At 36.4% G+C, this 15,080-nt stretch overlaps 1 protein-coding gene across 1 annotated transcript in view; it reads right to left on the bottom strand.

Annotated features, from left to right (window-relative positions):
- The window catches only part of NAV3 (neuron navigator 3), a 382,585-nt gene that overhangs the window by 48,941 nt on the left and 318,564 nt on the right, over positions 1–15,080 (bottom strand). The window contains exons 23-24 of the mRNA XM_052639853.1: positions 12,637–12,720; positions 1,083–1,194 (exon numbers count right to left, since the gene is read on the bottom strand). Of these exons, the coding sequence (XP_052495813.1) occupies positions 1,083–1,194; positions 12,637–12,720 (196 nt within the window). The remainder of the gene's footprint in view (positions 1–1,082; positions 1,195–12,636; positions 12,721–15,080) is intronic.

Raw genomic sequence — 15,080 nt, 5'->3', positions numbered from 1 at the left:
GTGTCTGAAGTATGACTGGCTGTTAAAGACACTGAACAATTCTATCAAACATTCCCAAAATTCAGCTGGAAAAGGGAAGAGAGATGACAGAGCACTCAGGATTTAAGAAAGCATTTGTCAGCTGGTAAGAGTTGAGCATATTGAATGTTACTTAAAAGAGACTAAGAATAAGTAGAACTTACATAAAGAAAAAATGACATGACATTATCACAGAGTATTTCTTCAATGGCAGTCAAAGGGGTGGAGGTGGTGGCAAAAAAGATTATGTTGTCATTGTTTAAGACTGTTGAAGCATTGTTACTGTTTAGTTACTAGGTTGGGTCTGACTTTTTTGTGACCCCATGGACTGTAGCCCACCAGGCTCCTCTGTCCATGGAATTCCCCAGGCAAGAATACTGGAGTGGGTTGCCATTTCCTTCTCCAAGGGATCTTCCCAACCCAGGCACTGAAGCTTTGTCTCCTGCACTGGCAGGTGGATTCTTTGCCAATCAGCCACCTTGAAAGCCCTGCTGAAGCATAGTAATAATTAAAAACACTTCAACTTTTAGTCCATTTTCTTACCATTTTTAAGTTTTCCACAAAAAATATTTTTCCTATTGCCCCACACAGGAGTTTCAGTAAACTCTGGGAATTGGTGATGGACAGGGAGGCCTGGAGTGCTGTGGTTCATGGGGTCACAAAGAGTCGGACACGACTGAGCGACTGAACTGAACCACACAGGACAAGTTGCTCCCAGCACCCACTACTTCACCATATTGATTGCTATCTTTTTACATAAAGATCTAAATTTCCGTATTCCTTCCCTGGTTTGTTTTGCTCAATGGTAGATATGATTGTATTACCTAATCTCTCTAGACCCAAACTTCACCAAATCAAGAGGAGAGAAGAGTTAGAATGTAGGAGCCAGTTCCTAACGTCAGTTTGATACTGAAGGCTACTGTTCTTAAACTCTGAGATTCTGAATAACAGCAATTCCCATATTATCAAATGCAGTGTGACTGAGTAAAAGCAGCTTTGCTCTAAGTAAGAAAAATAGACACCTATCAGATTGCATGAAAAAATGGCAAGATTTCTAAATATACCTTTGGGAGGGTGGTCAGGACCATTCAGTGCTCCCTGAATGGCTGCCTGGGCAGCAGAGTTCTGGGCCTTCAGCATTTCAATGGTTTCTCTTAGTTCTATCAGCTCAGACTCCTGTGAAACAAACAGAATTTAGAAGCTTTAATACTTTAGAGAGAAGAACAAACCACTTTTATTCACAGCTCACTATCTAATGAGCTTGGTTTTATGTAGCGCTGCTGTCCTGGGAGATCTGGATGCTTGGCTGACCTTCTAAGCTGTATCCTACAATCTTTTACTTGTAAATGTAACAAGCTAAATCTAATAGAGAATTTAAAAATAATGTTTTGGTTATTCTCTTACAAATGTGATCTGAATAGTCTTTATCTCTCTAAAAGGGTACCCAAACTGAGGGCTTCCAGGTGGTAAAGAATCCACCTGCTAATGCAGAAGGCACAGGAGATGCGGGTTCGATCCTTGGGTCAGGAAAGCCCTTGGAGGAGGAAATGATAACCTACTCTAGTATTCTTGCCTGAAGAATCCTATGGACAGAGGAGACTGGCAGGCTATAGTCCATAGGGTCACAAAGAGTCAGATACGACTGAGCATGCAAGCGCCCAAAGCTGACCAGTGTGACCTAAAACAAGACAGCACATTGCTCATTTAGATACCAAACTTTTACTACTACCAAAAAGTATATCATAGTGCATGTACTGTTAATTGAAAACCCTGAGGTTTTGTCAAATGAGTGATTTTAGGTTTTCCCATCTGTTTTGCATCTGGGAAATAGAGACTTTTATATTCAGTAACAAAACCTGGAATTCATTCCTAAGTCACTCCTATTAAATCCCATAGTATTAAAGCTGCTATCATATCAAGGTCATCTTAGATTTTGGCACTTTTCAGGCAAATAAAATTCCTAGTATAAAGACCAAGCTTCAGCAAGCCAAAGAAATACAGGAATTTTTAAAAACTGAATAGAAATATATGTAACATATAGTCCTTAAAATAGTTAAATTAAAGCTTACAAATAAAAATGTTATGACATTTATTTCCTTATTGGGACTTCCCTCGTAGCTCAGCCAAGGAATCTGCCTGCAGTGTAGGAGACACAGAAGACATGGGTTCGATCACTGGGTCAGGAAGATGCCCTGGAGAAGGAAATAGCAACCCATTCCAGTACTCTTGCCTGGAGAATCCCATGGACAGAGGAGTCTCTCAAGCTACAGTCCATGGGGTCGCAAGAGTCGGACACAACTTAGCAACTAAACCATCACCACCACCATTTTTTAATTGAATTTAGGGTAACTTTAAGCTATGTCTCAATGAAAATTCTTGTCTAAATTTCATCATCCATGGTTATTTAAATGAATATCTTTACTAGAAATAAAGGACTCAGTATAAGGAAGATAAGATAACAGAAGCAGCAACAACAACCAGGAACTGGAGTGTTGTTTCAGCGAAAGCAGTGTTTCCATCAGGAGCACAAAAACACGGAGCATCCCTGGCTGTGATAGCAATCCTAAAAATTAGAATCCTGTGGACCTCTTAGGAGGAGAATTCCTCCATAATATATTTGTCATTCATATTTCTTCCAATATCTTTGGCAGAAAGCCAAAAAACTGCGTTTGAGTCCTTCACTCAGTGGTAAGCAGTTTATCCCTACCTAACGCATGCATGAAAAACAGCAGGGTCATGATAAGTACCACTGAAGAAAACCGCTTCATGCACGGGAATATCCAATGGCTATTCCAGCCTTCAACGCTTTTTTAAAAAAAGATGGATGGTGCTAACTGAAATGATATCCAAGTTCAGAACAGATACTCAGCACCTCATATGTCTATTTTCCTTGAGTATCTGGCATATTCCTAGAAGACAGGCATTAAAAAAACACCCTCTTACAGACTTTTAATAGCTTATAAATCAAAGAATCTCCTAATAGAAAATTAGTAGTGACCTCCTGGATTCACACATGGATCCTCAAATATTTGACTGTAATTTCACTTGTGTTTATTTGTCATAAAGGAGAAAACATGTTTGTGAAAATTACCAATACTGTGACCAAAAATCTATCACAATTTGTCATATTTTTTCAGTGTCTCCAACTTCTATCTATATTTTGCCCATTGTCCAACTAGTAATAGATTATTTTACCAAAATTTAATACGCTTCCCATTTAAAATAAATCTCCCAAGTGATAAAATATTTATTGGAAATTTATTCTGCTTTTACCAGAAATATATTCACAAAAGAACACCTATAGTGCATATTTAATGAATTACATAATTTAAGTAATTTTATAACTAGCATGCATGTTAAATTTTAATTAAACTCAGATTTTCATACTTGAATTTAAAATCAACAGTGCTAAAATGTTTGCCTTTAGGTTAAAAGAAGAAAAAATGAAAATTAAATCTCATATAAATGTTTAAAAATTTAGCTTAATTTTATGGGTTGGTTGACTTGTTTCATTTATTTCAAATTTTGTTCTTTTCTAGAGAAATCTCTTCTAGAAACTATTATTTTTTTTAATTAGAAGTAGAATGTTCAGGTAATACTGATTTTTTCAGAAAACTGTGTTTAATGAAATAGAATGATCACATTCTAAAATCTTCAGTATCTTTTTAAAAACAACAGCTATTGGCAGGGTAGTAATCACTCAGGGTGGCACAGTAAGCCCACAGGAAGAATAACTATGTAAGAAATATTCCATTATATATACGGGAAAATCACATCTATGAAAAAATTAGTTTAGCCAAACTCAGTACTTCCTCAGGAGAACTTTGTAAGTATAAGCAAGTACCTATAAAATGTCACATTGACTTTAAATAAATAAAGTAGCTAAATTCTACACTGATAGTCTGTTTAAATTTGAACTAGTTAACTCTCCATATCTTCCCAAATCTCTTTTTTCTTACTTCTGTTAATGAGACCCACCCTCACCATAACTCAAACTAGCACATATTTTTCTCTGAGCCTTTCCATGTGATTTCTTCCTGTGCTTTGAATATCCTTCTTCACCCCTAAAGACTACGGTGAAGTATCTTTATACACAATGACACAAGTTTTCTTTTGAGGAAAAATGAAAAAGTTTCTTCTCTATATGTCCAGACCATTTAATGCATTGAGTGTAGTTAACTATTGAAGAGTTTATCTTTTCATCTGACTTATGATCTGATCTCAATAAATGTTGGAATGATTTTGTTCAAATGTCTGGTCTATATTAAACAGATGTTTCTTCCCTTCAAAGAATGATGAAAAAATTCAACTCTACTGCATATTTTAACAAGAGGGTGTCTCATCAAATAGATGCCATATACTAAAAACATCAAAACCTTATCATTCATTATAAAACAAGAGCCTCAATATAGCTAAATCAGCAGAATCACATCCTTTGGGTGGCAACAAAGTAAGTTTTTCCTTCTCTCTTTTTAAAAATGTATAGAAATGAATATAAACCATTTCAAAACTTCATTGAGACAGCAATTTTTTAAATAGTTTACTTCTAGTGTTCTTCTTTCCCCTTTTGGTTATAGTTGATTTTTCACATTTTTTAAGCTACATATTTTCTAAGATGTCTATAATTCATGGAACTTGCAACATTGCCTCTAAGTACAACTATGGTATCTGTATTTATTTTGGCCATGGTAGGGAGAGAGTGAATGAGAAAAAATAATTAGAAGTGAGTTCCAGCGATATCCAACTATAAAATTCTTTGATAATCTGAAATATATTAACATACTCTTTTCATTTTAAAGGTGACCTAATAGAAGATATTTAAGTTTTGAGGATCCCTTTTAAGCCTTCAGAAAGAACCTAGAAAACGTATACGCCATCAAGAGATGAATCTGAAGTCTATTTCTCCAATTCAGCAGTTTTGGGCCTAGAGTAATTCTGCAGAGGGTCTTGGGAATAAGATGATCAGACAGTATTTTGTTTATACGTCCCACTTGTCAAAACTGGTACTTTAAAATGTGAAAACTGAACTAAAATTTTATTTACCTACAATGAGCCTTTCAAGATAATGCCTCAAACACAAACTTGCCATGTAAGATTTCAATATTCTATGACAGTTTCTTGTGTAAAAGAGGTTAGATGGAGTCAATATCTCTTCTAACTGTGTTGTACACATATCTGAGGCAAAACAAGTTATCACGGTCAGATTTTAAATGCTTCAAAATAAAATGATTAAATATTGTGTCAGAATACTAGCCTTGCTTGGTGTTTTTCCAACCTAATTTCCTAACTACATCTGACTTCTTTCCAAATTTCTCCTGGACAGGCCTTGTTGAGAATCCCACAGCTTGGCAACAAATCTTATCAACCAACCAGAACTTCTAGGCAAGGTTATTAAAATTTTTCCATTAAACCTGCCTTTTGCTTCCCCATGTTGACACAATTAATTCCATATTATTGAGCTATTAGAGGACATATTAGCTATCAGACATGTTCTTTGAACACGTCCCACTTGCCATTCCCTTGTGCGTGTGTCTTGAAATACCATGAGGTTTTCTACCAAATGAATCTGGCCATTCCTGGTTCTAAGTGAACTGAACTCATCAAACCCCAGTAGCACCTTGAATCTATAAGTAACTTGTGGATTCAAATTATGCTGCACCCTAAAAGGCTAATGAATTAATTTTCTGAGTCTAGTGATAAATTTTTTAAAAAACATTTCTAGATATAAATATTTTAACATGAGCTAGGAGGAATTAATGTAAAATACCCAATTCAACTAAAATTTTAGCTTTTATGTTAACCACTTCCAGAGAGTTGCTTTTGAATTTTCTATTTTAGTATTTAAGTATATATTCATCCAGCTATCCAAAAAAGCAGTTTCACAGAGGTAAGAATAAGCAAACCCTAGACATCATACTTAGCATAAAGATCAATATCTGAGCTCCAACACTCAGACAAAAATACATTTCTCTGTTGTGCTCTGACCTTGTAACAAGACTAACCTACCACACCTTAATATATGTTCTAATCAGCTCTGGCACTAGATATAAAGAAGTGATTTGTGAGTACACAGCCTTAGTAAATTTTCAAGGACAGCAAAACAGCAGTAGCTGTATAAAAATTTCATACAGATTTGCAGAATTCTTACCATTTTGATGACCTTTATTGTAGCATAAGAAAATAAAATCCTGAATAATAATTTGAGTGACATTTTTTTTTAATTCTGACAAGGCTGGTACGTTGTTAGTACCACTCTAGATGCAGTGAAAAGGTACTGCTTCATCACAAGGCTTCAGGGCATTAGATCTTAATTCTTTTAAACAATCTTGGTAGAAAAGGACTAGTCAAGGGACAAGGACCTGAAATCCAGGTAAAATTCTTGATCAAACTATGTCACCATTACAATTTGTTGAGCAGTAGGTATCAGGCAATACCGAGAAATAATATGCCAGGGGCCAGCATGAGGAACTCCGCCCACGGCAAAGGTCATGAGGAAGGAGGCTTGGCATACGCTAAGGCGTGATCAAGCCTCAGGAAACCCCCTGTTCCCGAGCATCTAACCCCAAAACCAGAGTCTGTTTTATGCTCTCACCCAAGCCTCTGACTTTACGGGGGGCTCTCCCCCATAACTGTTTCTCTCGGAGGAGTAAACGTGCAGCTCCAAGGCAATAAAAATTCCTGGGCGTGACAAGAGTGTTTCAGCTTATGGACTCCTCTGAAGGTTATCTAGCCCACCTGTATAGGTTCGTCCGGCCACATGTGATTGTTTACAGCCTCCCAACCTGAGAGGCACGAGATGTTTTAGACTTACTAAAGGCAAAATCTTTGGGGGAGTTAGAAATTATTAGTATAGTGGGTTGGTTAGGAATTATATTGGTGAAGGGTTTTTCATTTGTTGTGTCAATAATTGCTGCTAATTCCCTGCTCTGGGTGGGACAAGGATGTCTCAGGTCAAACCTCTCTGCTGACAGACTAGCTTGTGTGACAGGATTATCCATACTCCTGCCACATGATTGTTTACTACCTCTTAACCATAAACAGCACAAAGAGTTTTGGAGTACTTTGAGAGTCTTAATTAGCATAGGGCTTTTTCTTCTCGTGGAGTCAATGATTGCCGCCAGGCCTCCATATCCTTAGGCACCTGGGAATATATTAATCAATGTATTTGGACTATAGAAAAGGAAATATAGTAGTTTTTAAGGTCAGCAATACTAGACATTTTGAGTTAATGGATTTTCTCTTTTGTAATAGATCACTGTGCTTTGTTATAAATCACTGTGTCCTTGTTATGTAAAAATGTAACTTTATCACTATCTTAAGACTAAATAGATCTTAAGGGGAGCATTGGTGAAAGGATTTTCATTTGTTGGGCTGATGTTTGCTGCTAAATCTCCATGCTCCCTGCCCTTATAATGAATATAACTAACATATAGGAGAAATAAGCATTAACCTTTAAGCATGTAGGAGAAATAAGTATTAACCTTTAAGATTAATCATGTTAACCTTGGGTTAAATAAATTCCTTTCTTGATTGTAACTCACTACACCCTCACCCTATAGGAATGTAACTTTATTTGGAGGGTGGTGCCTGGTTTAAGAAAAAACACCCTTGGAAGAAATAAGTTTTTTGGCTATCAGAAAGAAAGTATCATAAAATGTCAGCAGGTCTCACTCATGGCCAGAAGATGATGTACCTTTTTTTATACATTTATGTGAAGCACCTGATTTTGATAAAGGTCAGGACTGCTGACCCCTGCGTGACTCTGTATTCATCCCTATGTGTAACAAAAGGTATATAAGCAAACCTAAATACAAAGAAAATGAATCAGTTTCCGGAAAGACTGATTCCCCCATGTCGCTTCTTTCTTGCTCCCGTTTTTCTTGCTGAATTCCCATCTGGAGCATGGATGCTATTCCACGTAATCCAAGTTATTCAGCCTCTTTTTCTCCACTAATCTTCCTACTACACTATCCATTTCTAATCTCTCTATATCTGTGATTAAATATGTGTTTTTCCAAAAACGCCGACGCCGTCCCCACCTTTGAATTCCCTGGATCCACCAGGGCTGGACCCCGGCAATAATATTACTGTACAGGCAAACATTATTGACAATTATCTTAATTATTTCTACTTAGTAATTAAGTAGAATGCATGCATGCATGCATTCAAAGTTGTTTCAGTCATGTCTGACTCTTTGTGACCCCAGGGACTATAACCCACCAGGCTCTTCTGTCCATGGGATTCTCCAGGCACGAAGATTGGAGTGAGTTGCCATACCCTTTTTCAGGGAATCTTCCCAACCCAGGGATCGAACCCTCATTTCTTATGTCTCCTGCATTGGCAGGCAGGTTTTTTTTTACCACTAGTGCCACCTGGGACCTCCACTCCTATTTATAGACTTACTCTTCTGTAACATGTGAATCTTGTCTTGTGTTCAGTCATGTCTGACATTTTTGCAATCCTTTGGACTGCAACCTGCCAGGCTCCTCTGTCCATGGGATATTTCAGGCAAGAATGCTGGAGTGGGTGGCCATTTCCTCCTCAGGGGCTCTTCTCAACCCAGTGTTTGAACCTGCATCTCCTCAATTGCAGGTGCATTCTTTACCCACTGAACGATCCAGAAAGCTTGATCTTTTGGCAACTGCTGGAAATGCTGTGAAACTACTGGGAAAGGTAGTTAAGAGGTTTTACCTTCATTAACTATCTTTTATCCTGTTAGTTTGGTGTCAAAAACCTTTGAATGGCTTCTTGTTTCCAAAGACCAAATTCCTTAGATATCTTTCAGGCCTTGGTTCCACATTTCCCTACACACTCCCTTCCCTTTTCCCTTCATTTCCCTCCTTGCTCTTCTCTCCCACGGTGCTCCTTCCTCTCTGACTTACATCCTTCATCTTACCTGATTTTTTTTTCATCCACCCAGAGCCTGACATGTGTCCTCTGTGTGCCACTTCATTTATAAAACTAGTGTGACTAGGTCGACAGACATGGAAAACATACTTATGGTTACTAAAGGTGAAAGCAGTGGGGGAAAAAACAGGAGTTTGGGATTAACATATACACACTACCTATATAAAACAAATGATCAATTAGGGCCTATATATAGCACAGGGAACTATACTCAATATTTTGTAGTGACCTACAAGGGAAAAGAATTTAGAAAAGAAAAGATGTAACTTATTATATGACTATATATAACTGAATCACTTTGCTCTACACCTGAAATAATCAGAGATTGCAAATCAACTACACTTCAATAAAAAAATAAAAATATAAGTAAATACATAATATTTACTAATAAACTAAACAAACTAGTATGAAATTGCAATGGTTCTCTGTGAAAACAGTCAGGGCATCATCCTGTTATACTTCTAAGTGTACCTCATTATTTTCTGCCTCCTGAGTTATTCATACATGGGCTTTTCCTTTTTTAGCCAGGCTACACATATATAAAAGCAGTGTTTTGGCACATACATTTGGCAAGAGAATCAGTGTGACTTGGCATTTGGAAACAAGGAGGAAACTTAGAACACTATTCAAGGGAGCTATTTCTAATTAAAATTTTGATACAGTATTCAGGATATTAATCCCATATGATTACTAAAAATCCTCCTGAAGCAGGAGTCTTGGATTTGAGTGTTAGTGTAGTCCATCTATTTGTTAATTAGGTAACAAAGCACAGGTGACCATCTTGGCTTTTAGCTCTTCATGTGTTAACATTCTACCTTGCTTCTCAGTACAGCATACTGATTCTCAGCTTTAAATTTTTTCAGTGGTGCTTATCTTCATCTGAAATCATGCATGTTGAAATTATATTTTTATCATAATCTATCATGTACTAGAATTTGAACTCTATTTTATATTATAACCCCTTATTAACTAGGATGTAAGTATGTGTGTGTGTGTGTGTGTTTGTATCTCACTGCTGAATTCTCAGTAGCTAAAATAGTATCTCATACACAGTAGAAGTTCAACATAAATTTGGTGAATGACTAAATGGACAAAGGAACCTTGGAATTCTAGAAGAGAGTGTCAAAACTTCTGTTCTATATTATCTGTTCTTTTTTCCTCAGGATTGTTGGGTCACCAGAGAGTAATATGCCCTTTTATCTCAGCTCCCTGAAGAAATGGCTTTACTGAAATATGACTAAATGTTATGCCCTCAGCTTTTAGAGAAATGCCTATTTGAACAGTGGTTTTGTCTTTTGTTATTTCATGACCTCAATTTAAGAAACTTTACAATAAATTTGTCCTTGAATTCAGTGTCTGTAAGTGTGTCTCTTCAATCTAAATTACGCTCTCCTGGTCAGAAAATGAAAACTACACATTCTAAGAAATCTCCCTTTGTGCCTTAGCTTCTTTGAGATCAATTCAATTCAGTAAATCACTACTTTGGGGCAGTAATTACCTAGGCTCAAGCACCTTGTTACATACATTCCTCTACTGGTTTTCAATAGATTCTGTCTCATTGAATTGTGCTATATCATAAGCCAATAAATTTTATAAGATTCTTAAAATCACTTTGGAAAAAAAGCAAGTTATAAATCCCAGATTAATAACGTAAACATTGTTAACAAAGTATAACGCTAATGTTAAAAAACCCAATGTTAATAAAATGAACAATGCTTTGTGGGTATATAGCTTTCAATTAAAAGAGCAATCATTCCATTTTCAGTTAAAAAATGTCAAGGGCAATTGCAGACATTATGATCTATTCTAAGAAAGCGTTACAATTTTGGCAATATTACTTCAAGGATAATATGAAAACAATTCTATAGTTCTTTGTAGTATAGAGATATATTGCAAAATATTTAGAAATTTATCATAGGCATTATAAAGTAATATACATGTATATACTTCTGATTTCCATGAGAAATTTTGCCTATAAATATAACTGAGCTGAAGGAAATATGCAGAGGCAAAATATATCAATTTTGACTTCTTAAAGATACTGACACTTAAATATTATCCATGATTTCTAGCAATATGCCTGGCACATAGCCAGCGATGCATTTGGTTTACCTTACATTTTTTTAATGGAAGAAAGAAGAAAAATATCAAGAAAGGTAACATTTGTTGATTATTCACTGCTTGTGATACATTATAATATCTCCCTTATTCCTCATATTGATTTAATGAGGTAGGTATTATAACACCCGCTTTCAAAATTATAAAGTTGAGAATTAGGAAAGGTAGATTCTACAGCTCTTGGCAGACCTCACCGAGATTTAAACAAGGCTACTGGACTCTAATATTTATAATTGTTACCACTAAGCTGCCCTCAAAAAGGCCTTGTAATCCTGTTTGCTGAGTCCTTATATTATTTAGTGAAATGGCAAATATGTATCCTCCCAAAAGATTAAGATAAAATTTATATTTATGGTTGAAGCAGTTTGTTATCTTCTCTTTTTGAATAGACTTGACAGGGATAGAGGATGTTCTCTTTCATGGGCAGGATAGATTATGAAATAGGAGATAAGGGCAAGCAGAATATAGTTTTATATTCATACCAGGCATCTATAGGCATATTTTATTTTCTCTTTCGGTTTAACTGAACTGTTCACCTTTTCTAAACTTTAAAAAAACGTGGTAAACTGACAAAACTCAGTAACACATGCTAGTTCTTTAAAGCCAAACCATACTTTCTAGAACTGAAGCCAAAACTAAAGCCATCCTCATGGAAAGATATAGGTACTGATTATGAAATTATCCCAAACTTAGGATTATGGATTTCTTTGAAAATTAGAGGAAAACCATGGACATCGGCTCACATTTTACACATACGTGATTTTTTAAATTATTTCTACACAATTTTAGAGACTTTTTAGACACTCATCCAAGAATTCAGATTAGGGCCACCAAATTCATGACCAGAGGTAAGTTACTGGTGATCATATGGAAAGTGTCCAGATTGTGTCTATCTAGTGTGGACCTTTTTGATATTTCTGCCTTTGTGAACCAACCTCTCTGTTTCTTTCTTTTAAGTACTCCTTCTCCCAATCTGTAAAATCCTTAAGTTTATTTTAAAGCTTTTGCTGTAACTTAGCTTTACTTCAAAAACAGCATCCCCAGATGCCAACACATCCTTGTTATTCCCCAATTACACAGGACTGTGTCTTGTCCCATGGATACTGGAACCTAAGGCTCCTTACTTTAAAAAGGCCCTAAGCTCCATTTTAGGCCTTTTTCATGAGTATCTCAGACCACAATATGGTCTACAATATAGACCATGAATTTGGGAAAATAATTGTCAGTGTACAATTCCTGTCAACAGCATTAACAATTATTCCTAGAATATTGTAACTCATCTCTTGTTTCTTAACATTAGATATTCTTTCAATAGTTCCTGTCAGAAGGAAAATAATAGACTGCCTTGAAAGAATATGAGAGTGTGTGTGTGTTTGTGTGCGTGTGCATGCACACTCAAATATAGGTTAATCTGAATCATAAGTCTTTAAATTAAAATCTGAAAAGAAAAGGCATCCTATTGTCATAGTCCCAATATACCTTAGGATGGACCCTTTCAGTATTATTTCTAAGGAGCTGCATCTCAGGTGTTATTTAAACATCTATGCAACTTGCTGCCTTATTGCAAGTCCCAGTGGCAATTCCTGAGCATACCTTCTGTTCCGCTGTCATGGTTAGGCTTTGCAGTCGGCCGGTCATATTCCCTAAACTCTTTTCAAAAGCTGCTACGAGATGAGCCTGTGAACAAAATAAAAGGAACATATCTTAAATGTCAGAACCTTATGTGGATGGAGGAAAACCCCTCACTTTACCAAAGTGCTCAATTTCAGGTATTCTTATTCTTTAAGCACTATGACTATCATGGCTGGCTTTCAGTGCTGACTTTCCTTTAACACAAATCTTCATCTATTATTTCCAAACTTCAGCTTAAAAATCAGCATTTCAGTCCCAACATGTAATGTGAGTTGAAAGGGAATGATATTTTGCAAATAATAACACCTTCTAACTTGCATATCATAGAGGATTTGACACCCGCCAGAAAGTTCTGAGTTGCCAAGTTTTTAGACTCAAAGCCCAAGAGGAACTCACTGCAATAGTCAATGGAAGAACGTTCCTCACGTTTTATACCTGCATGATGACCTTTGAAGATACTGTTAGCTCCTCTGTTGAAATGATGCTTCCTCCAAGTGTCAGACATCTGCTGACAGCTCTAACATTATCTTTCCTTTTTTCCTACTTACAAAGAATTCAATCGAAAAGAGTTGTCTTCTCCCTCCAAACTCTTTTCAATAAAAAGGGCTTTTATTTTTACTTTATTCCCTCCCACTAAGGAAGTGTAGGTAGGCCAGTGAGAGATAATACTCGGTCATATTTTATTTAAGTTTTTGTGGCTCTGGGGTTTTCTTTTAAATCTCAGAGAATTATACACAGTGCAGTGTATAACCATAACTCTTACGATTAAGAGATATTTGACAATCCTATTACAGCTCTAAAACAGGCGAGTTTCTACTGACACACCATTATGCAACGGCTTGAACCGCAGAATACTAAGCATGAAGACACGCTTCAGCCTCTCACTGTGGCTTAATGTAGAACCACAGATATGTTGTCTCAATGTGATCAAGTTTTATTGCACCCATAAAAGATTCAAGTATAGAATATTTTACAACTTCCACCTATAATAAACTATGAAATTTAGTAAATGAGAGGTAAAAGAGAAAGGAGTGAGAGGGTGCAATTAAAATAAATCACTTTGTAACCCTACCAGAACTGAAAGGCTGAGGTACCTATTTTCAAATGGGTCACAGGAGTTCTAAGAGTTAGGGCACCAGAAGTTTATTTCATTATGAGTAACAGCCAGAAATTTATTCCCTTATTGGTAACAGCTAGAATGTACAAGTTCTTTCCATTAACAGGATGATATTAATACAAAAGCATCTTGGTTCCTAGCTCTGAGTCTATCCTGGGATGCCTTTCTTTTTCAGACACTGTAATATACAGAAAAATAATTTGTAGAAAATGCAATTAATCTTCAGTCCATGCATACAATTCTATTCTCTTTCCATATATCTACAAACCAGAAACAGACTCACAGACATAGAGAACACATGTTGCCAAGGTGAGGGGGTGGGAGGAGGGAAGAACTGCGAGTGAGGAATTAGCAGATGTAAACTATTATATATAGGTGGATAAACAATGAGGTCCTACTGCATAGAAGATGGAACACTATTCAATATCCTTTAATAAACCATAATGGAAAAATATATAAAAAAGAATGTCACATATGTAAAACTGAGTCACTTTGCTGTACAGCAGAGATTGGCACAACACTGTAAATCAACTATACTTAAGAAATTTGAAAAATAACCCCCAAATCTCCCATCTATTCTTTTCCCACTCTCTTCTCCCTCTCTCCTCTTTTCTCTCTCTTTCAAACACACACATACACACAACCTTGAGAACGGTACTCCAAGGTTTGTTAGCAGGTTTATTTGGATACGTGATCTTTTTTTTTTTTTTGAGAACAGTATCTTATACTTCAAAATGTTTCCAATGACAAGGAAAGTCATTACGTCAGACTCATTACCCTCAGAAATTGGCATAAGGTTGTGCTCCACTTTCTCTTGTACTTAACCTTCACACACAGGTTTATCACAGTGAACATTCGTGCACTTGGCAGCCAAGTCAAGAAACAGAACATTTGAAGATCGGGAAACCCTCCCTTGTCCCTGTTTCATCTCTGTCCTTTCTGCCTTCCACAAAGATAACCACTACTGTGACTTGTGTGATAATTATGTTCTTGCCTCTGTTTTATAGAGTTTGGCCACCTGAACCTGAATCCCTAAAGACTATGTTTTAGCTTGGCCTATTTTTAAACTTTCCAAGTGGAATCATGTGGCATGATTTTTTTGGTGTCGGTTTTCTTTTGCTTAACATTGTGTTTCCAGATTCACACATGTGGTGTGTTAGCAGGAGCTAGAATGTACTGTAAAGCACTGCTATATCTGATTCAAAATTTATTTGTCTATGGTGACCATTAGAGCTGATTCCAGTTTAAACTGTTAAAACTAATTCTGCTATGAAGATACAGTGGGTTA

Source organism: Budorcas taxicolor, chromosome 5 (assembly GCF_023091745.1).
Source record: "Budorcas taxicolor isolate Tak-1 chromosome 5, Takin1.1, whole genome shotgun sequence".
Classification (NCBI taxonomy): Eukaryota; Metazoa; Chordata; class Mammalia; order Artiodactyla; family Bovidae; genus Budorcas; species Budorcas taxicolor.
Note: the sequence above shows the minus strand (reverse complement) of the source record. Positions and strands in the feature narration are given on the sequence as shown.